At 45.6% G+C, this 22,860-nt stretch overlaps 1 protein-coding gene across 4 annotated transcripts in view; it reads left to right on the forward strand.

Moving 5' to 3' along the window:
- Positions 1–22,860, forward strand: part of IL15RA (interleukin 15 receptor subunit alpha) — a 157,009-nt gene that overhangs the window by 101,121 nt on the left and 33,028 nt on the right. For all 4 annotated transcript variants that reach the window (XM_073589059.1, XM_073589056.1, XM_073589057.1 and 1 more), the window contains one exon: positions 7,805–7,969. In XM_073589059.1, coding sequence (XP_073445160.1) covers positions 7,805–7,969 — 165 coding nt within the window. The remainder of the gene's footprint in view (positions 1–7,804; positions 7,970–22,860) is intronic.

Genomic DNA, 22,860 nt, shown 5'->3' on the forward strand with positions numbered 1-22,860 from the left:
AATCCCACTGTTATATCAACGAAATACTGAATCTAGGCCATCAGAAAGAACACCAACTCCATCACCATCATCAACCCTCTCTCAGTCCGCCCTGTCCACCGCTACTTCTACCATATGCAGCTCTCAAGTCCAGCTCACCCTCCCAGACACTATGAGTAGGTCAAGAAAGTACTCAGTCTCTCATCCGCGTACACTGGGTTTGAACGCCCACATTGCCAAACTAATCTCGTTTGAGATGATGCCCTATCGGTTGGTGGAAAGCGCAGCTTTCCGCGAACTCATGGCCTATGCAGTACCACGCTATGACCTACCCAGTCGCCACTTCTCTCGCAAAGCCATCCCAGCCCTCCACCATCATGTGAAAGACCGCATTGTCCATGCACTCAAGCAGTCAGTGAGTGGAAAGGTGCACCTCACAACTGATGCATGGTCCAGTCGGCATGGCCAGGGCCGTTACGTGTCCATCACTGCGCACTGGGTTAATGTGGTGGATGCAGGGTCCACAGGGGACAGCGGTGGTGGGACAGTGCTGCCTAGCCCACGGTATAGGAAACAGTTGGCTGTAGGCGTTCCACCCTCCTCCTCCTCCAGAAGTGAAAGCTCGTCCACAGAGCGCAGTCGTACGAGCACTCCATCTGCAGCTGCCACTGTTGCACACGAGGTGTCCCCCTATCGAGCAGCTAGTGGAAAGCGTCAGCAGGCTGTGTTGCAGATGATGTGTTTGTGCGACAGAGACACCGCCGAGGTGCTGGCCGAGTACTTGAAGCGACAAACTGAGTCATGGCTGGGCAGTGTACATCTTGAGGCAGGCAAGGTAGTTAGTGATAACGGCCATAATTTGCTTCCTCAAAAATTATCCGGAGTTAACAGCCCTGCTCCAGAAGGTGCGAAGACTGTGCGCGCACATCCGCCGGTCGCCTGTACACTCCGTTCGTATGCAGAAGCTGCAGCGATTGCTCCACCTTGCCAAACACCGCCTCATTATCGACATTGCAACAAGGTGGAACTACACCCTGCGCATGGTGGAGCGGCTGTGCGAGCAGAGGCAGGCCATAATGCATTTGTGGGAGGATACACGGCCAGGCACTTTGAGAGCAGACATGGAGTTGACAGGTGTGCAGTGGTCGAAGCTGAAAGACCTCTGTAAAGTCCTTCAGTGTTTTGAGGAATGCACACGGCTGGTAAGCGCAGACGACGCCATCCTAAGCATGAGCATCCCACTTATGCGTCTGCTCATGCAAACTTTGACGCACCTTAAGGAGCAGGCGTCTGCAGCCAATGTTGACGAGGAGGAAGAGGTGGAGGGAATCGTTGATGACATTCAGCCATTGTCTGCTCAGGGACCTCTCCTGGACGAGTTGGAGGAAGAAGAGGAGGAGGAGGATGATGATGGGGATGATTACTTAGGGGAGGAGGATGCATCTCGTGGGGCAAGTGAAAATGTTGGCGTGGCAAGGTCTGGTACAGGGTTTGTGCGTGACTGGAGGGATGTGGATTTGCCAGAAAGTGCTCCTCCAACCAGCACTCGCAGTGCATCATTGACACCGGGAACATTGGCCCACATGTCAGATTATGCCTTGCGGATCCTAAAAAGGGACCCCCGCATTGCCAAAATGATGAACGATGACGACTACTGGTTGGCCAGCATCCTGGATCCACGCTATAAAGGCAATTTACAAAACATCATGCCACAGGAGAACCTTGACCTAATATTGGCTAATAAACAAGCAACTCTGGTAAATCGGTTGCTTGAGGCATTCCCAGCACACAGCAGCGGTGATGGTTCTCACACTAGCCGTACGGGCCAGGGGCAGCTTGGCATAGGTGTTCATGGTGCACACAGCAGAAGTGGCGTTGGAGGCAGGGGTTTCATGACAATGTTGTGGACTGATTTTTCAAGTACCGCTCACACAACTGGTAATACAGCATCGATGGAAAGTGACAAGAGACAGCAGTTGTCAACTATGGTTACAAACTACTTTTCCTCCCATATCGATGTTCTCCCACACAGTTCATTCCCCTTTGACTGTTGGGCTGCTAAACTGGACACCTGGCCTGAATTGGCACAATATGCCTTACAGGAGCTCGCTTGCCCAGCTGCAAGTGTGCTATCGGAAAGAGTCTTCAGTGCAGCTGGATCAATCCTGACAGAAAAAAGGACCCGTCTGTCAACCCAAAATGTGGATGATCTAACCTTCATTAAAATGAACCATGCATGGGTTTCCAAGGATTTTGTCCCACCTTCCCCTGATGACACATAGGGTGACAGAAAAATGGCTTGCTTCGGTCCACCTCTTCCTGGGACTTGACCTATTTCGCCTTTTGCATCAGCTGAATGTCCAACATCAGCATATGCCACTTTCTAAAACTCCCTAACTGTGCTGCCTCCCCCCCCCCATGGCCGGGGTCACCACCTAGCGCACGACACCGTGCGAGTGCCGTTGCCCTGGACAGGTGGGTAGGCCGACTCTTGGGCGTAGGCACTGGCACAGGGTCCCTCATAGTGCAATCAAGTGTCTGACGGTGGTGGTGCACACCCGCCGTCAGACACACCGCCGTACTATGAGGGGCCCAGTGCCAGTACCGACGCCCACGAGTGGGCCCCCTTGCTTGGGCAATCTTTACCTCTCCCTGCTCCTCCGCTGTGTAGTCTGGGCCGTCAAATCCATACTGTGCCTGACACCGTCTGAGCCTGCCTCCTGGTGTATTGACATATATTTTGAATGTGTACGCTATCCATACATGTTATCCGGGGATACGGTACCCTTTCTCACCTTTGTGCAATCACGTGCAAGCCATACTGGGCCTAACACCGTCTGAGCCTGCCTCCTGATGTATAGACATATCTTTTGAATGTGTACGCTATCCATACATGTTATCCGGGGATACGGTACCCTTTCTCACCTTTGTGCAATCACGTGTAACCCATACTGGGCGTGAGAACGGCTGGCGAGCTGTTAAGCAAGCTACAGCACCTGTGGTTTGCACACTTAAGTTTTTCATTTTTTTTCAGGAATGACGGTTAGGCCTAATTCCGGAACTGCGGTTGACCTGCACTTACTGGGTAATCATCGTTCGCGAGTAATAATTGTAATCAATGATCCCCATCACTAACGTTCAGCGGGTTTTCTGCACCTGTAAGCGACAAACGCTGGCCTTTTCAGTGTAGCGCACATGCAGCCACGGACATGTAAGGGCATGACACACCAGTTATTGGCCAATCTCATGTGCCAGAGCCTCATGTGTCCCTCTAGTAAGCCAGACTCGGACCGCGGGGCATGACGGAGTCTCGTTCGTTAACGGAATTAAGCTTGCAATGTGTGCATCTGTTCTGTAGCTGGCATGGTTGAGGTTGCCCGTGTTGAGTCAAATTACGCCGTAGGCTCCACTCCTGGTGGTGCCCTTCTGGACATTCCTTTAAGGTTCAGCTTTGCAACCATACTGCCCACGTAAAACAAACACTTTGCCTTCATGAACGCTGTTTGGAGGGTCATGACTCGTGGGAACAACGCCGCCCAATCAGTTAACCTGCTAGAGAGATCCTTCGTTGCTCCCAAGCATGACATCACACTCCCTAGGAGGAAGGTAATGCCACTGTGGCGACCGTACTCCTGGGGGCGACACAAGTGCACTGATGCCCAGCCACTGCTCGATGAATCTGCTGGTACATTGACCCAGACCACTACATTCCCCTCGCATGCTACCCGGCCTGAATCTGACCCTGATGAAACTCAGGTTACCCTTCCCATATACAGTTCCATCTTACACGGTGACAAAGAGGAAGCTGCAGATGAAAGTGCAGGTTCGGCCCACCCGCCATCAGACACACCACCGTACTATCAGGGGCCCTGTGCCAGTGCCGTCGCCAACGAGTGGGCCCCCCTGCTTGCTCAGGATCACAGCACTTGCAAGGTTGAAATACTGTGCAGTGAGATGGAAGATGGGGACGACGAGGAGTCCAGACTAGTACAGGGATTCCCTAGCGAGGAGACTTATTTGATTGTTTTCAATGTTGGGACAGCAATTTTTGGGGAGCACTATACTCTGGAGAATGATAGATGGGGCCCACCATACACTGGAACATTCCAAAGGTGGACATCAGACACTGGAGCAGCATTTACAGGGCCCATTATACACTAGAGCATTAGAAATGGGGCCCATTATGTTTGGAGCATTATTTGGGCCCATAAGACAGTGGAGCTTCATCCATGGGGACCAACATATACTGTAGCATTATGTGTAGCTCATCATATACTGTTTCAAACATTATATGGGACCAATGATTCTGTATGGAGAAATAGATGGGCCTCGTCATGAGATGTAAAAAGTGAGGTATTTTTCATTGTACTATACCGCTATTTCTCTGCCGTATCGGAGCATGATGAGTTGTGGTATTATGTGTTAAAGGGGCGCTCTTTCGCCCAGGGCACATGAAAACCTGGAGCCAGCCCTACCCCCCCACAACTTTAGCCAAATAACCCCCATTTTTCAGTGCGTAACTTGTATTATGAAGTTAATTAAGGTTGACCAGCTTAAGTAAGAAGAATTGATGCTTTTGGAATTCAAATGAGCACTGTAGGTGTGTTTCCTGTCCTCCTCTCACTGCCGACTTTTATTCCCCATTGACTTACATTGGGTTTCGTGTTTCGGGACGACCCCGACTTTTCCCTGTAATCGGCCGATCTTGCTCGACACGAACGACACGAAACTCGACCATAAAAAAACAAAAGTCGCTCAACTCTACCCATTGTACCAGGACATGCAGTTTGTTGATATGCAAACAGTGAAGGACAAACTATGCAGACTGATTGAATTCTCAAAAGAGAGTTGACCTCCTGCCACATTCCCCCAATCCTGTGGAAAAATGCCTGATTTAGGGCTGTGAACTATAAAAGGGGTATCTGCCTCCTTTTCCAGAGAGACTGTATTGAACAACAGTCAAGGTACCATGGTTCCATCAAAGGAATGCAGATTTGACATTCTACAGTATGCCAGCTTAAGGGACCACAGCCCTAGCTGAAGGAATACAGATCTGCTCCATTGACTATCACTGAACCAATGGGGCCATTTGGAGAAGCCAGGTTAGGACCATTCGGTAACCTGTCCTTTTGGAGACATTCAGAGAAGCCAGGTTGGGACCATCCGGTCACCTGGCTCGTGGAGACGTTTGAAGATGCCAGGTTGAGACAATCAGGTGACCTGGCCAGGTACCTCAATGGACGGTCAGCTTCCTAAGCTTGTCGTTACCTCCTCTCTGTGGGTGCCTTCCAAAATAAGGGTACCACTTGTGGGGGTAGTCAGCCCTGGAAGCCCTGAAGTTGCCGCTGCTCTAATCTCAGCCAGCCAGCGGAATGGTAAGACTCTGTAATTTGTACAATCTTGTGTATTTGCTGGGACTATTTCTATGTTATTATATTGTTGGTGGTTCAATAAAGTATTACCCCACTTTTTTGCTCTCATCCTGTGTTGTCTGCCAATGGGGAAGTGGAGTGGGCGTTCAATGGAATGAGTCCTGATCCATGTGGTCTTTCTAAAGATAGCCAGGCCAGCAGGCGAAAGCACCCACTGACCCTTGTGTCTCCACAATCCTCTTTTACCCCTGTCAATTTTAATTTTTTCCTAACCTTCGAAGAACCATAACTTTTTAATTTTTCAGTCCACATAGACGTATGGGGACTTGATTTTCATGCAAAGATTTGTACTTTTGAATGATGCCAATCGTTTTACCATAAAATGAACTGTAAAAAAATTCCAAGTGTGGTGAAATTATGAAAAAAATGCAATTCTGATATAGTTTTTTGGGTTTTGCTTTTACAGTGTTCATTGTGTGATAAACATTATCTGACATCACGACTCTCCTGGTCAGTAATATTGTGGAGATTTCAAACTTGCCCATTTTTTATTATTATTTTAGTGGTGAAAAAAAATTAGAATATTTTTCAGTAAATTGTGTCACAATTTCCGAGACCCATAACGTTTTCATTTTTTGATTGATACAGCTGTGTGAAGCCTTTTTATTTTGGCAGGGTGAACAGATATTTTTGCTGATACCAAATAGGCAAATATGATGCTTTGATTGCTTTTTATTTTATTTTTATATGGCATTGCAGTGAACAAAATAAAAAAACATTTTCGGCATTTTTACATATTCTGGTGTAAATGGTGTTTACAGATTGGGTTATTAATTTTACATTTGTATTTTTAATGTTTGTTTCTTTTTGGGTTTTTTTTACTGTATTTGTTAGTTCTCTCAGGGAAGTTGAACCTGCGATCGTTTAATCGCTATACTATATACAGCAAAACTTCAATATTGCTGTATATAGTAAAAATCCTCAACAGACCTCCAGTTGCCGTAGCAACTCATCAGCGCCCCTCAATCCCATTGTGGGCCCATGGACTTGTGGAATGAGATTGACAGCAGCATTTAATGGGTTAACGTCCATGGACAGAGCCAAAGGGGTTGAAGAATTACTCAACTTTTTTAAATTGTCCTCCAGGGATTAGAAAGTTATAATTTTTTTTGTATTGCACTTCATTAACATATGTTGCTTTTTTCTTTCAAACATAATGTTGCTTGTTTCCACAACCAGTTTATGCTCTTTTAGAAACTCCTTCCAACTGCTTGCTACCCAGCAATATTTACACACTATTTTCAGTTTATAGGAATTCCTCTGTCTGAGTACAACAGTTTGGAGCAGAATTTTAGACATATACTGCTTGAATATTGTGTTCTTTCTTCTTGCTGAGCAGCAGTTGATAGGAGCTTATAAAAGAGCACGAGCTGGGCTTTGAAACATAACTGCAGCATGTTGTTTGGAAGTGAAGGAGGCAAAATAAGGTAATGAAGAAGATGATAAAAAAATCCAAACATTTGCAATGCCTGGAGAATAAATCTAATATATAAAGCTCAAGTGTGTGTATGTGTGTGTGTGTATGTCCGGGATTGGCATCCGCACCGTCGCAGCTACAGCCACAAAATTTGGCACAGTCACACGTCTGGACCCCGAGAGTGTCCTAGGCTATGCTGTGAGGTGAAATTTTAACCCCGCGCGTTCCAATTCACCAAACAATTTTGCCACTATCTACATAATGGGGGGAAAAGTGTGTGTTTCAAGCCCCGCCCCTCATCATGATGTCATAATGGTTGCCATGGCGACGCTGATGTCATCATAGGTTGCAAGCCCTGCCACTCATTATGATGTCATAATGGTTAACTATGGGATGGAGGATGTGTGATGGGTATATGGGCACTGGACTATGGGATGGAGGATATGTATATGGGCACGGCTCTATGGGATGGAGGATGTGTGATGAGTATATGGGCACTGGACTATGGGATGGAGGATATGTATGATGGGTATATGGGCACGGGACTATGGGATCGTGGATAAGTATGATGGGTATATGGGCACTCGACTATGGGATGGTGGATATGTATGATGGGTATATGGGCACGGGACTATGGGATGGAAGATAATTATCATTTGTTATAACTAACCACAGTTAGTTACTATGCCCGGGCAGCACCGGGCTCTTCAGCTAGTTAAAAATAAAAATTTAATATTTAACTGATACAGCGGCATATAAAAGTATTGGCACCCCTGGTCAAAATTACTGTTATTGTGAACAGTTAAACAAGTTGAAGATGAAATGATCTCTAAAATGGTTAAAGATAAAGATGACACATTTCCTTTGTTTTTTGGGTAAAATCTTAATTAATCTACCTGCACTACTTAGGCTCCACACTTACATAGTGGCACATGTGAATATAAATAAGTCTTTAGAAATATAAATATTTTTTCAGGAAAACAGTTTACACAATTACCCAAGGAGACTGTGAAGGCAGTAACAGAGCAAACCACTGTTTCAGCAAGTACAGAAACGATTAGAACAGAAAATACTGGTGTTACGGCAAAGGTGAAAGAAAGCACTGCGACCCTAATTCATGTGCAAACTACAAACCTTATAGGTGAGTTGATAAATTTTAAAGCAGTATCTTAAAAAATGTTTTGCAATCTTTTCTCTTGCTGTGTTAAAGGGGATATTCGGGACTTATTAAGAAAAAAGTTCCTGTGGGGCTGAATACTTATCGGCAGGTAGTTACTAACTACCTGCCTGTGCTAACCTTTGCTGATCTCTGCCATCTCAGAGGGGCCATCAACCGCTCCTGCCAGTGATTCTCCTGCTTTCTGTGATGTTCCGGGGTGTCACTGCTGATGACATGTTGAATGACAGCAGGCTTCCTGCTGTCCTAGGTTGAGAAAGCTGTAAATTAACTTGATGCCGCGTCGACATAGCAGAGCACAAAATAAAGAAATGCTCTGACAACATGATGTCAGAAAAAGAAGAATTGCAACCAGGGGAGCAAAAAAGTGAAAAACATGTACAGCACACTCATGACATCTGTATGCTGTACGTGTTCAACATTGCAAAGTATAGGAGATGCTTTGTAATTTAATTCTTTCTTAATCCATACCGTAAAAACACAGATGACACACTGATGCCAAACTGATTGAAAACACTGACATCGATACCGATTTCATACAAACATGTGGAGGAGGCCTCAGATATGTTTTTGTTTTTGTGTGAAATGCTAATAATGTTGACACATATTGCTCAATTATCAAATGTAATATTGGATAGATATTATTGGTTAGGGGTTGTTCTTAATTAGATCTTAGCACATGTCAATTGCAAATTAATTTGTGTGTTATATGCAGGGTCGGACTGGGGTGCCTAGGGCCCACCAGGGGAATTGACTCTAGGGGCCCATCCTATAGCTACCATAAACGGTTTTATTACGTGTTCATTTTTGGCCTCTCCCACTAAAATGTGTGTCTTTTAGCAAGCTGTACAGTGTGCAAAAGAGAACGCTCTAAGCCTCCTATATATCATAGAGACCGCACTCTCATCCTCCTATATATCGTACAGACCGCACTCTCAGCCTCCTATATATCGTACAGATCGCACTCTCAGCCTCCTATATATCATACAGACCGCACTCTCAGCCTCCTATATATCATACAGACCGCACTCTCAGCCTCCTATATATCGTACAGACCGCACTCTCAGCCTCCTATATATCATACAGACCGCACTCTCAGCCTCCTATATATCATACAGACCACACTCTCATCCTCCTATATATCATACAGACCGCACTCTCATCCTCCTATATATCGTACAGACCGCACTCTCAGCCTCCTATATATCATACAGACCGCACTCTCAGCCTCCTATATATCATACAGACCACACTCTCATCCTCCTATATATCATACAGACCGCACTCTCATCCTCCTATATATCGTACAGACCGCACTCTCAGCCTCCTATATATCATACAAACCGCACTCTCAGCCTCCTATATATCATACAGACCGCACTCTCAGCCTCCTATATATCCTACAGACCGCACTCTCAGCCTCCTATATATCATACAGACCGCACTCTCAGCCTCCTATATATCATACAGACCGCACTCTCAGCCTCCTATATATCATACAGACCGCACTCTCAGCCTCCTATATATCGTACAGACCGCACTCTCAGCCTTCTATATATCGTACAGACCGCACTCTCATCCTCCTATATATCGTACAGACCGCACTCTCAGCCTCCTATATATCATACAGACCGCACTCTCATCCTCCTATATATCGTACAGACCGCACTCTCAGCCTTCTATATATCGTACAGACCGCTCTCTCAGCCTCATATATATCGTACAGACCGCACTCTCAGCCTCATATATATCGTACAGACCGCACTCTCAGCCTCCTATATATCGTACAGACCGCACTCTCAGCCTCCTATATATCGTACAGACCGCACTCTCAGCCTCCTATATATCGTACAGACCGCACTCTCAGCCTCCTATATATCGTACAGACCGCACTCTCATCCTCCTATATATCGTACAAACCGCACTCTCAGCCTCCTATATATCATACAGACCGCACTCTCAGCCTCCTATATATCATACAGACCGCACTCTCAGCCTCCTATATATCGTACAGACCGCACTCTCAGCCTCCTATATATCGTACAGACCGCACTCTCAGCCTCCTATATATCGTACAGACCGCACTCTCAGCCTCCTATATATCATACAGACCGCACTCTCAGCCTCCTATATATCGTACAGACCGCACTCTCAGCCTCCTATATATCATACAGACCGCACTCTCAGCCTCCTATATATCGTACAGACCGCACTCTCAGCCTCCTATATATCATACAGACCGCACTCTCAGCCTCCTATATATCGTACAGACTGCACTCTCAGCCTCCTATATATCATACAGACCGCACTCTCAGCCTCCTATATATCGTACAGACCGCTCTCTCAGCCTCCTATATATCGTACAGACCGCACTCCCAGCCTCCTATATATCGTACAGACCGCACTCTCAGCCTCCTATATATCGTACAGACCGCACTCTCAGCCTCCTATATATCGTACAGACCGCACTCTCAGCCTCCTATATATCGTACAGAACGCTCTCTCAGCCTCCTATATATCGTACAGACCGCTCTCTCAGCCTCCTATATATCGCACAGACCGCACTCTCAACCTCCTAAATATCGCACAGACCGCACTCTCAGCCTCCTATATATCGTACAGACGGCACTCTTGGCATCCTATATCACATACAGACCGCACTCTCGGTCTCCTATAACAGATACTTTCTATAAGAGGCTGAGAATGTGGTATGTACAGTATATAGGATGCCGATATTGTGGTATACAAGGCATATTGGCCTTGTATGACATACAGGCTCTCGGCCTTCTATTAGGCTTCCTATGAGACATACAGACTGTCGGCCTCCTATTAGGCCTCCTATAAAACATACAGACTGTCGGCCTACTATAGGACATACTAAGTTTCGGCCTCCTATTAGGCCCCCTATAAGACATACTGAGTGTCGGCCTCCTATTAGGCCCCCTATAAGACATACAGAGTATTGGCCTCTTAGATACTGTACAGACCGCACTCTCTGCTTAGGTACGGTATACAGGAGAATGATAGTGCGGTCTGTACAGTTGGTATACAGGCTTCATATGACTTATTAGGCCATATAAGAGTGTGGTGTGTGTGTATCTTATATAGGAGGCACTGGCAGACATTGTGATCTGTGATGCTGCATCATGACATGTGTATGAGCAGGGCCGGTTTTAGGTAAAGTTTAAAATGGGGCCCCAAATGCTAACATATTGCACATCACACAGAAGCATTTCGATTGTATTCACATGCGCTGAGTTCAGGACGCTAAATGAGCGTGATCGACAATATTGAAGTCGTTCAACACTTGTTTCCCGGCCTCTTTCCACCGTCTGAGAAAGAATGATGGAGACAGAACAATCACCAATGGATCAATTTGTCCCCATACAGTATCATGTTATCAGCAGCACATCTACAGTTTACACCCCATAGTCCTCAATATAATATAATGTGCCCCATAGTCCTCCATATAGTATAATGCACTCCTCAGTCCTCCATATAGTATAATATACTATATGGAGGACTATGGGGAGTGTATTATACTATATGGAGGACTGAGGAGTGTATTACACTTTATGGAGGACTATGGGGAGTGTAATACACTCCCCATAGTCCTCCATATAGTATAATACACTCCTCATAGCCCTCCATATATTAAAATGCACTCAGTCCTCCATAGAATATAATACACTCCTCCATATATTAAAATGCACTGCTCAGTCCTCCATATAGTATAATACACTCCTCATAGTGCTCCATATAGTATAATACACCGCCAGTCATCCATGTAGTACAATTCACTTCCCATAGTATAATGCACCACATAGTTCTTCATATAGTATAATGTATTCCCCATAGTCCTCGATACAGTATAATGCAGCCACCCCACAGAGTATCATTCAGCCCCGCCATACAATATAATGTAACCCCCCATAGAATATAATGCAACCCCCCTCTTATAGTATAATGCAGCCACCCCTTAGAGCATAATGTAGCCACCCCACAGAATATAATGTAACCCCCATAGAATATAATGCAGCCCCCCTCATATAGTATATTGCAGCCCCTCCATAGCCCCCTCAAAAAGTATAATAAAGTCCCCATACAATATAATGCAGCCCCCATAGAATACAATGTAGCCTCCTCATATATAGTGGGATGCAAAAGTTTAGGCACCCCTGTTCAAAATTACTGTTATTGTGAACAGTTAAGCAAGTTGAAGATAAAATGATCTCTAAAAGGCCTAAAGTTAAAGATGACACATTTGTTTTGTATTTTAGGCTAAAAAGTAATACACATTGTAATTTTTTCACATTTTAAAAATTACAAAAAGAAAAATGGTCCGATGCTAAAGTTTGGGCACCTCTGGAGATTTGTGTGCTCAGATAACTTTGTCCAAGGTTTCAGACCTTAGTTAGCCTGTAAGGGATATGGCTTGTTCACCCTCAATGTTAGGAAAGGCCAGCTGATGCAGATTCCACAGGTTTAGAAACACATAGCCTCCTCTAACCTTGTGCGAAAAAACAGCCACCATGGGTTCTTTTAAGCAGCTGCCTAGCACTCTGAAAATGAAAATGGTGGAGGCCCACAAAGCAGGAGAAGGCTATAAGAAGATAGCAAAGCATTTTCAAGTTGTCCTTTCCTCAGTTCAATATGTAATTCAGAAATAGCAGTTTACAGGAACAGTGGAGGTCAAGATAAGGTCTGGAAGTCCAAGCAAAATTTCAGAGAGCTGCTTGTAGGATTGCTAGAAAGGCATATCAGAACCCCCACTTGACTGCAAAAGACCTTCAGAAAGATTTAGCAGATTCTGGAGTTGTGGTAATTGTTCTACTGTTCAGAGACACCTTATCAAATATGGCCTTCATGGAAGAGTCATCAGAAGAAAACCTCTCCTGCACCGTCACCATAAAATTTAGCATCAGAGGTATGCAAAAGAACATCTAAACAAGCCCAATGCATTTTAGAAACAAGTCCTGTGAATCGTTGAAGTTAAAATAAAACTCTTTGGTCGCAATGATCAAAGGTATGTGCAGAGAAAAAATTGCATAGAATTTCAGGAAAAGAACATCTCTCCAACCATTAAGCATGGGGATGGATCAATCATGCTTTGGAGTTGTGTTGCAGACAATGGCACAGGGAACATTTCACAGGTAGAGGGAAGAATGGAGTCAATGAAATTTCAACAAATTCTTGATGCAAACATAACGCCATGTGTAAAAAAACTGAATTTGAAAACAGGATGGCTTCTACAAATGGATAATGATCACACACCTCAAAATCCACAATAGACTGCCTCAAAAGGCGATAGCTAGAGGTTTTTCAATGGCCCTCACAGTCCCCCGATTCGATCATCATTGAAAATCTGTGGCTAGTCCTCAGAATAGCAGTGCATGCAAGATGACCCAGGAATCTCACAGAAATGGAAGAATTTTCCAAGGAAGCATGGATGAAAATCCATCAAACAAGAATTGAAAGACTCTTGGCTGGCTACTAAAAGCGTTTACAAGCTGTGATATTTTAAAAGGGAGTGCTACTAGGTACTAACTAAGCAGGGTGCCCAAACTTTTGCATTGGCCTATTTTCCTTATTGTAATTTTTAAAATGTAAAAAATGACAATATATAATTTTTTTGGCCTAAAATGCAGAGAAAATGTGTCATCTTTAACTTTAGCCCTTTTAGAGATCATTCCATCTTCAACTTGCTTAACTGGTCACAATAACAGTAATTTTGACCATGGGTGCCCAAACTTTTTAATGCCACTGTAGTATAATGTAGCCCCTACAGTAGTAGTATATGATGTGATCACCCACCATAGAATATAATAAAGATAATACAGCCCCCCATAGAATATAATGTAACCCCGAATAGAATGTAATACAGCCCACCTCCCCATAGAATATAAAGTAGCCCCCCATATTATATAACACAACCTCCCCCATAGAATATAATGTATAATGTACCCCCCCATGGCATATACCACAGCCCACATAGTATATAACACAGCACCACACGGTATATAGCACAGCACCACATGGTATACAGCACAGCACCACATGGTATATAACACAGCCCCACATGGTATATAGCACAGCATCACATGGTATACAGCACAGCACCATGGTATACAATGTGTAACTAGATCCTTATACAGGGGTATAATGAGGCCTCACTGTACAGGAGAGACCGTAGCGAGGAGCCGGGGCCTGATCACAAGAGCTGACAATCTGAGGACACAACAATGCTGAATAACAGTCTATACTGCATCACTAGATCCTTATACAGGTGTATAATGAGGCCTCACTGTACAGGAGAGACCGGAGCAAGGAGCCGGGGCCTGATCACAAGAGCTGACAATCTGAGGAAACAGCAATGCTGATAACAGTCTACACTGCGTCACTAGATCCTTATACAGGGTCTAGGGGTACAATGAGGCCTCACTGCACAGAAGAGACTGGAGCAAGGAGCTGGGGCCTGATCACAAGAGCTGACAATCTGAGGAAACAGCAATGCTGGTAACAGTCTACACTGCATCACTAGATCCTTATACAGGGTCCAGGGGTATAATGAGGCCTCACTGTACAGGAGAGACCGGAGCGAGGAGCAGGAGCCTGATCACAAGAGCTGACAATCTGAGGAAACAGCAATGCTGAATAACAGTCTACACTGCGTCACTAGATCCTTATACAGGTGTATAATGAGGCCTCACTGTACAGGAGAGACTGGAATGAGGAGCTGGGGCCTGATCACAAGAGCTGACAATCTGAGGAAGCAGCAATGCTGAAAACAGTCTACTGTTGTGAGTTCATTTTCCCCTTCGTCACTGAGGTCTGGTGAACTCCCTATTCTGGTAAAGGGAGGTAATGAGCCTGATTATCAGGCACCTGAGTCTAATGATGATGACTGGCTGAGTGGAGTCACGGACTGGATATAAGGCTGCCGACGCCCTTCTGCCCTGTGGGTGATTTCTCTGTGGACTTCTAGGAAACCAGTCTGATTCCTGCTCCTCTAAAGCTAAGTTTTCTGCTTTGCCTGTTACCATTTGTGTTTTGTTTTTGTTTGCCTTGCTTTTCTGGATTCTGCCATTCCCTGCTGGGGTGAGCTGATTCTTCTTTTGCCTGTTGCTCTGTCTTCAGAATATTCCTGAGTACTGACATAGTCTTTTTGAAGCCTAGCGTCTTCAGGGCATTTTTTACTGTCAGTCTGTTGGCTCTTATTTTAATAGGATTTTTCACAGATTGCAGACAGCAGCCTTCCTGTCCTTTCCTATCTAGTTAGCTTGGGCCCCGTCTTTGCTCAGTCTATCTTTCTGTCTGTGTTGTGTTCTTTCTTCTTGCTTCACCGTCATTATATGTGGGGGGCTGCCTTTTGCTTTGGGGTCTGTCTGGGGCAGTTTAGATTTCCCTTTCTGTCTTTAAGCTATTTAATTCTCCGGCTGTGATCGAGGGGTCTAGGGCATTGTAGGAACCCCCCACGGCTACTGCTAGTTGTGTTGATAGGTTCAGGGGTCTGCAAACCGATAGCTGCCAACATCTCTGGTTTTCTGGACTTAGCTAGCATTTCTGTTTTTGCCTCCTACGGTGACTCAATCATAACTGTCTACACTGCATCACTAGATCCTTATACAGGTGTATAATGAGGCCTCACTGTACAGGAGAGACCGGAGCGAGGAGCCGAGGCCTGATCACAAGAGCTGACAATCTGAGGAAACAGCAATGCTGAATAACAGTCTACACTGCGTTACTAGATCCTTACACAGGGGTATAATGAGGCCTCACTGTACAGGAGAGACCGGAGCGAGGAGCCGGGGCCTGATCACAAGAGCTGACAATCTGAGGAAACAGCAATGCTGAATAACAGTTTACACTGCATCACTCGATCCTTATACAGGGGTATAATGAGGCCTCACTGTACAGGAGAGACCGGAGCGAGGAGCCTGATCACAAGAGCTGACAATCTGAGGAAATGGCAATGCTGATAACAGTCTACACTGCGTCACTAGATCCTTATACAGGGCCCAGGGCTATAATGAGGCCTCACTGTACAAGAGAGACCGGAGCGAGGAGCAGGGGCCTGATCGCAAGAGCTGATGGGTCACCCTCCCAGGGCTGTGGGGTTCTCGGTACCGGGCCGGTGTCGGTGGGATGTGTCACAGCAGCGGTGACCCGGTCCATGGCTCTGGGCGCCCAAATAACAGGGGAAGATTGAATGGTGGAATGTAGTTAATGAAATAGTTTGTGACGCCACCTGTGGTGTTCGGCAAGTGAGATGTTAAGCCGACGCTGCGTGCAGATCCTCTGGGGCTGGTGGTGTGTTGCAGCCAAGATGGTGAAGCTCCCCACAGGTGAAGCTGTAGCCCCAGGGCAGTGTAGATGTAGGGGTAGAGGAGAGGCACAAGCGGTGTAGTAGTTGGTACCCAGGTGTAGCAGTGCTGGGTGTGTTGGCGCAAGAATCAATGGAGGACACCAGGGCATGTAGTTCCAAAGCTTTACTCACAGTCTGTAGTACACACAGGTGCCTGCCTCTGTACTGTGTCCTCCGGGTCAGAGACTCAATCAACCTCCAGGCCAGATGGAATGCTCCCTTCCAACGCTCCACCAACATGTACCTTTCTGAACGTCTCCTCTTATAGCGCCTTTAAGTGTGAAGTACTCCCAGTACTGAGTTACACTGGAGTGCCTCCTGACAGATGTTCCCAAGAACTCTACTTGTATGGCAGACAGCTGTAGCCTGCTTCGGGGACTCCTTACTCCTGAGTCCCGGCTCACTATCCAAGTTGCTGTTGTGCCCCCAAGACTTAGATGGGAGTAGTGCATTTACAGCCCACTACTCCACCGGTGTCTGCTGCAGGACCATTAGCATCCATACAACCTCGGGGACCGGACCCCGGCCTTGCGCTTGTAACTTCTAGGCAGGGTTCTCCTCTAACCCACGTCCTCTGTTCCCTTTTACTCCTTCGTTCCGTACTAATCTCTCCTTCTCATGGAAGATCAGGTTTCAGTTCAATGTCTTTCTCCTTCTTTCCTTTCCCGTGCCAGCAGACCCAGGTCTCTGAGGTCTGCTGCAGCACCTCCTTCCTCCATCCCTCTCCCAGGGATCTTCTTTCCTCACTCCTCTCTGAGTGACTCTCCGACTCACACTCTGACTCTAATGCTAACCCTTCCCGCTCTTTTATGTATTATAACTCCACCCGCCTCCCAGCACGTTTCGTGTTCCAAGCAGGGAGCCACCAAAGGTGCTCTGCTACACTCCAAGCAGGGAGCCGCAATGTGGCTTTGCTGAACTACTGTGTTGTGTGGGATGCAGATGTTGGAGCGTTGTCAGGAGCCTCCAACTTACCTGGATGGCAAGGCACCACACCTCAGGAGGAGGTGCAGTACCTCTGTGGCGACTGAGCCTCAGGGGCGCCACACTGACAATATGAGGAAGGAGCAATGCTGAATAACAGTCTCTACTGCGTCACTAGATCCTTATTCAGGGGTATAATGAGGCCTCACTGTACATTAGAGACGGGAGCGAGGAGCCGGGGCCTGATCACAAGAGCTGACAATCTGAGGAAATGGCAATGCTGATAACAGTCTACACTGCGTCACTAGATCCTTATACAGGGCCCAGGGGTATAATGAGGCCTCACTGTACAGGAGAGACCGGAGCAAGGAGCAGGGACCTGATCACAAGAGCTGACAGTCTGAGGAAACAGCAATGCTGATAACAGTCTACACTGCGTCACTATATCCTTATACAGGGCCCAGGGGTATAATCAGGCCTCTACTACTCACCAGACCCGGAGGGCTGTTTACACACACACTGAGGCGCAGAGGGAGCGGGAGCAGCAGGGTGAGCACAGTGCACTGCAGAGCGCGGTGGCCTCCTCTTGTCTGTGTGCTGGTGCTGCTATTAGCCAGGCAGCAGTTGCCAGCTACAGAACGGGAACTCAGTCACGCGGGGCGGTTGTCCCCGCCCATCAAGAGCAGGCCGCTGAAGGCCACGTAGCGGCGCTGGTGAGCGGATGAGTCATCACAGCCAGGAGCCGCCGCCGGTGGCCGGAGCCAGCCATGGGGTCGCCGCCCAACCGCACCACGCGCTAAGGTATGTGCACGCGTGTGGCACGACGCTGAAGCTCTTAAAGGGCCATCATCATTAAAGGGACAGCAATTTTAAAGGGCCCCCGTGACCCTCGGGGCCCACCAGGCATTTACCCGGTACCCCGCCGGGCCAGACTGAGCCTGGTTATATGATCTAATCATGATCTTATCATTATAAAAAAACAAAAACCTAAAAATGAAAAAAACATTATACTTACCATACCTAGCTCTTTTGTGGCATCCCTCCTTTGGTCCCCAGTTGACCTCCACATACCTGACCTCCAATGATATTGTAAGACTGCAGTGGTGGCAGGTAATGTCATATCATTGCAGTGGCCATGTGTAGAATCTGCTGAGTTTCAGTGTGCCAGTTAATAGAAATTATGAACAATTGCTCCTGAATGTTTAACCCCTTTCCGACATCGGGCGTAAATTTACGCCGATGTCGGTATCCCTCCCTTTGATGTGGGCTCCAGCCAGTTGTAATCTTTCTATTGTTCTAGAATTTTTCATGACATTTGGTGAACTGCAGGGTTCAGTTATCAAATTATATGTCCAGTCCCTATCAATGTTGACTTCTAACAGCAGGTATACACAGTCTGCCGGGGAAGCAGAGGAGGGATAACTGGAAAGTGCCATGGATAGTAGAGGTCATTGTAAGAACAATTTTAATGTAAGAACAATTTTTATATAAAGTTATTAGGATTTGTCTTTTGGTGAACCAGGATAGTGCGCGGGTGTCACAGTTCCCAGCTTTGTCTTAGGCCTCCTTAACACAATCATGTTTCCAGTACGTGTGGTCTCTTGTTTCTTTTTCATGAATACCACACGTACCCACTATAACCTATGGACTGTGTCCATGCAAAACACACGGAGACATGTCCATTTTTTTCAGATGGGAAAGGCCAGTACAAGTCTATGTCTATGAAAAACACAGACAGCACATGGATGACATCCATGCACTGTCCGTCTTTAACATTGAAAAGTATAGAAGAAGCTTTTTAATTTCTTTCTGTCTCTATCCATAACGGAAAACCACCGATGGTAAAAACGGACACACGGATAACATACGGTTGACACACTGATGGAAAACACTAATAACAGTAGTACCAGTTTTTCTTGTTCGTGTTTTATAAGGATGTGTGAAGGAGGGCTAAGAGGTAGGGAGAGAATGCCAGAAAACACTGTACAGATAGTGTCAGTGTGTGTTATAGCACAGCAGCGGAGATTAAGGGGGTGATCTGAGGCTAATATGGGTTTTATTTCCTAATTGTCTATTTATTGTAATAAACTAATCATTTTTCTAACATACTTTAATTAACCCCTTCACTCCCAAGCCTGTTTTCTCCTTCCTGACCAGGCCACATTTTGCAATTGTGTCCATTGTCACTCTATGAAGTAATAACTCTAGTACACTTCAACGTATCCCAGTGATGCTGAGATTGATGCTTTTTGTGACACATAGTACTTTATGGTAGTGTTAAATATAGATTGATATTTTTTATTTATTTGTGAAAATATCAGAATTTTCGCAATTTTCAATCTTAATTTTTATACACTTAACTCCTTCACCCCAAAGCCTGATTTCTACTTCATGACCAGGCCAATTTTTACAATTCTGACCAGTGTCACTTTATGTAGTAATAACTCTAGAACACTTCAATGGATCCCACTGATTCTGAGATTTTTTTCTCATTACATATTATACTTCATGATTGTGGTAAAATTTGTTCGCTTGCTTTTATTTATGAAAATATCGGAAATTTGGCAAAAATTTTGAAGATTTAGCAATTTTCAAACTTTTAATTTTTGTGCCCTTAAATTATGTCACACAAAATAGTTAATAAATAACAAATTTGTTCGGCTCCCTCTTTATTTGACAAGCTATAGCGCTTACCGAATAAGCTACAGAGGGAACCCAGCTTCCTAAATCATGCCGGCTGACCAGCTGTCCGGCGCCGCAGTTGCATGTGTCGCGGCTGTTTCACTGTCACAACACATGCATGGAGAGCCTGTTTGTTGGGCTCTCCATGCATGTGTTGTGACAGTGAAAGAGCCGCGACACATGCAACAGCGGCACCAGACAGCTGATCAGCTGGAGCAATCCAGGTAGCTGGGTTCCCTCTGTATCTTATTCAGTAAGCGTTATAGCCTGCCAAATAAGGAGGGAGCCGAACAAATTCGCTCATCTCTAGAAATAACTCAAAGTGACACCGTTCTAAAAATGACACCTCTCAATGTGCTCAAAACCACATTCAAGAAGTTTATTAACCCTTCAGGTGCTTCACAGGACTTTTTAGAATGTGGAAGGAAAAAATTAACTTTTTTCACAAAAATTTTATTTTAGACACAATTATTTTTTTATTTTCACAAGGGTAACAGGAAAAACTGGATCACAAAATTTGTTGTACAATTTCTCCTGCGCATACAGATACCCCATATGTAGGGGAAGAAACAGTATTGGGCACATGGCAGGGCTTGGAAGGGAAGGAGCACCATTTGACTTTTTTGAATGCAACATATTCTGGAATAACTAGCTGTTGTAATGTCGCAGTTGGAGAACCCCTAATGTGCCTAAAGAGTGGAAACCCTCTGTAAGGAGGTGAGGGATTAGCCCTGTAAATACTGTTATTACTTATTAACTGTGTTCCTTACATGTCTGTGTAGAGTATATATGTCATGTGTGTATGTGTGGCTGCATGACAATGCTTAGAGTTGGTTGTAGTATCACATAAGGGACACTAGATGAGGGCACCGAGCATAACTGAGGAAACCAACGGAAGGGTTAATAAGAGGAGTGGCTAGCCTGGGCAAAAATAAGATAGTTTTCCCTCCTGGAGGAGTTGAGCCGGGGGTAGCTATACTGGACAGAAGTGAATCACAGCGAGTGCCTACAGCAGTATCCAGCGAGGAGGTCACTGGAGGTTCTGCAATTAGAGACTGGGAATTGCAGGACTAGGGAGACCGAAGAAGGCGTCTCAGTGGTCAAGTCAGCTAGCAAGGAAGAGCTGAAGTGACAACCAAGCCAGTCTATTGAAACCAGCCCTTGTCTGGAGTAGTGCAAGCCAGAGAGGTCCATGGGTGAACCCCCCATGGAAGTAGCAGCTGGAGTACCGGAGCTTTGTGGAGAATTTAGTGAGCTGCAAATCTAGGACACGAACAGGAGCAGCAGGGCCTTAAAGTGGTGAGCTGTAACGGATAAGACAGGTACCTTCGTGAGCTGAAGTCGGGCTCAGGAAGAAGGGAAGTAGTTCCGTGTTCACCGTGCTCCGTGTGACATGTCAGCTTGTCTGTGTGGTTTATACGTGTGAAGTGAAGGAAGAAGTAACATACTGCTGTAGATGAAGATGTATTGCTGTTATCGAGTAAAGAGTCGGGTAGCCATTGTGGATATGCTGTACACTGAAGAGAATAAAGCTGAGTTGTTAAAGTTGTTTCCAGCCTCCGTCTACAGTCATTTGAGTCCCCAAAGTGAACAGCATACGGGTGATGAAACAGCCTCCAGCACAGTGAGTACTGGAACGACCGCAGAAGCTACCCCCCGGCAGCCATGGTTCTACACCTCCACAAGTGACACTATTTTGGAAACTAGACCCCTCAGGCAACTTATCGATATATATGGTGAGCACCTTCAACCCCCAGGTGCTTCACAGAAGTTTATAAAGTTGAGCCGTGAAAATTAAAAAAAAAAAATCACATTTTTCACACGTTATTTTAACCCCAATTTTTTTTATTTTCACATGGTTAGCAGGGTAAAATGAACCCCAAAATTTGTTGTGAAATTTTTTCTGAGTACAGCATATGTGGTTGAAAACTGCTTTTGAGGCACAGTGCAAAACCCAAAAGGGAATAAGCACCATCATGGAGTTCAGATTTTGCTGGACTGGTTTGATGGTGCATTGTCACATTGGTAGAGCCCCTGAGGTGTCAGAACAGAAGAACCCCCATTTTACAAAGTATACCTCTCAATGAATTCATCTTAGGCCAGGTTCATATTGCGTTAACCCAGCACGTTCAACGCATAGCATTGACGGGCTGCGTTAATGATATAGCATAACGTGATCGCGTTATGCTATACCCACTAGCGCAGATGATTCATCTGAGCTAGCGGTGACGGAGCCTCAGGCGCTGCAGCCCACTTCCGAGGCTCCGTCACCGAATGACAGCACATTGCGAGCAATGCGCCCGATAGTGGGGGTCAATGGCAGCGTTAACGGACTGCGTTATACTGCGTTATGCCGCGGTGTAACGCAGTCCGTCTAACGGACTGCCATAACACAATGTGACTCCGGCCTAAGGGTGCAGTGATGATATTGATACCATAGGTGTGTCACATAATTTTATACCATTGGTAAGTGAAGAAAAGGTAATTACATTTTTATCACTAAATTTTGTTTTAGCCCCAGATTTTTCATTTTCACACAGGAAAAAGGGTAAAAATGGCACCAATATTTGATAAACAATTTCTGCTGAATGTGGAAATAGCGCATATGTGGCTGTACAATGTCGCTAAGTGACGTGGCAAGATTTGGGTGGGAAGGAACCCTACTTGACTCCTTGAACACAGATTTTCCTAGAATAATTTATGGACTCCATATATAAAGCCCCAGCTCCATATAAAGTTCAAGAAGATCAGAGGACTCCCTCAAGTGACCCCATTTTGGAAATTATATCCCTTTGGGAATTTATCTATAGGTGTAGTGACAATTTGACTCCATGACTGTTTTCCAAAAACAAGCAGCAGTGGATGTTGCAGAGTGAAAATTTAA

The sequence above is a fragment of the Dendrobates tinctorius genome, unplaced genomic scaffold (assembly GCF_039654945.1).
Source record: "Dendrobates tinctorius isolate UK_male_01 unplaced genomic scaffold, ASM3965494v1 ptg000105l, whole genome shotgun sequence".
Taxonomy (NCBI): domain Eukaryota; kingdom Metazoa; phylum Chordata; class Amphibia; order Anura; family Dendrobatidae; genus Dendrobates; species Dendrobates tinctorius.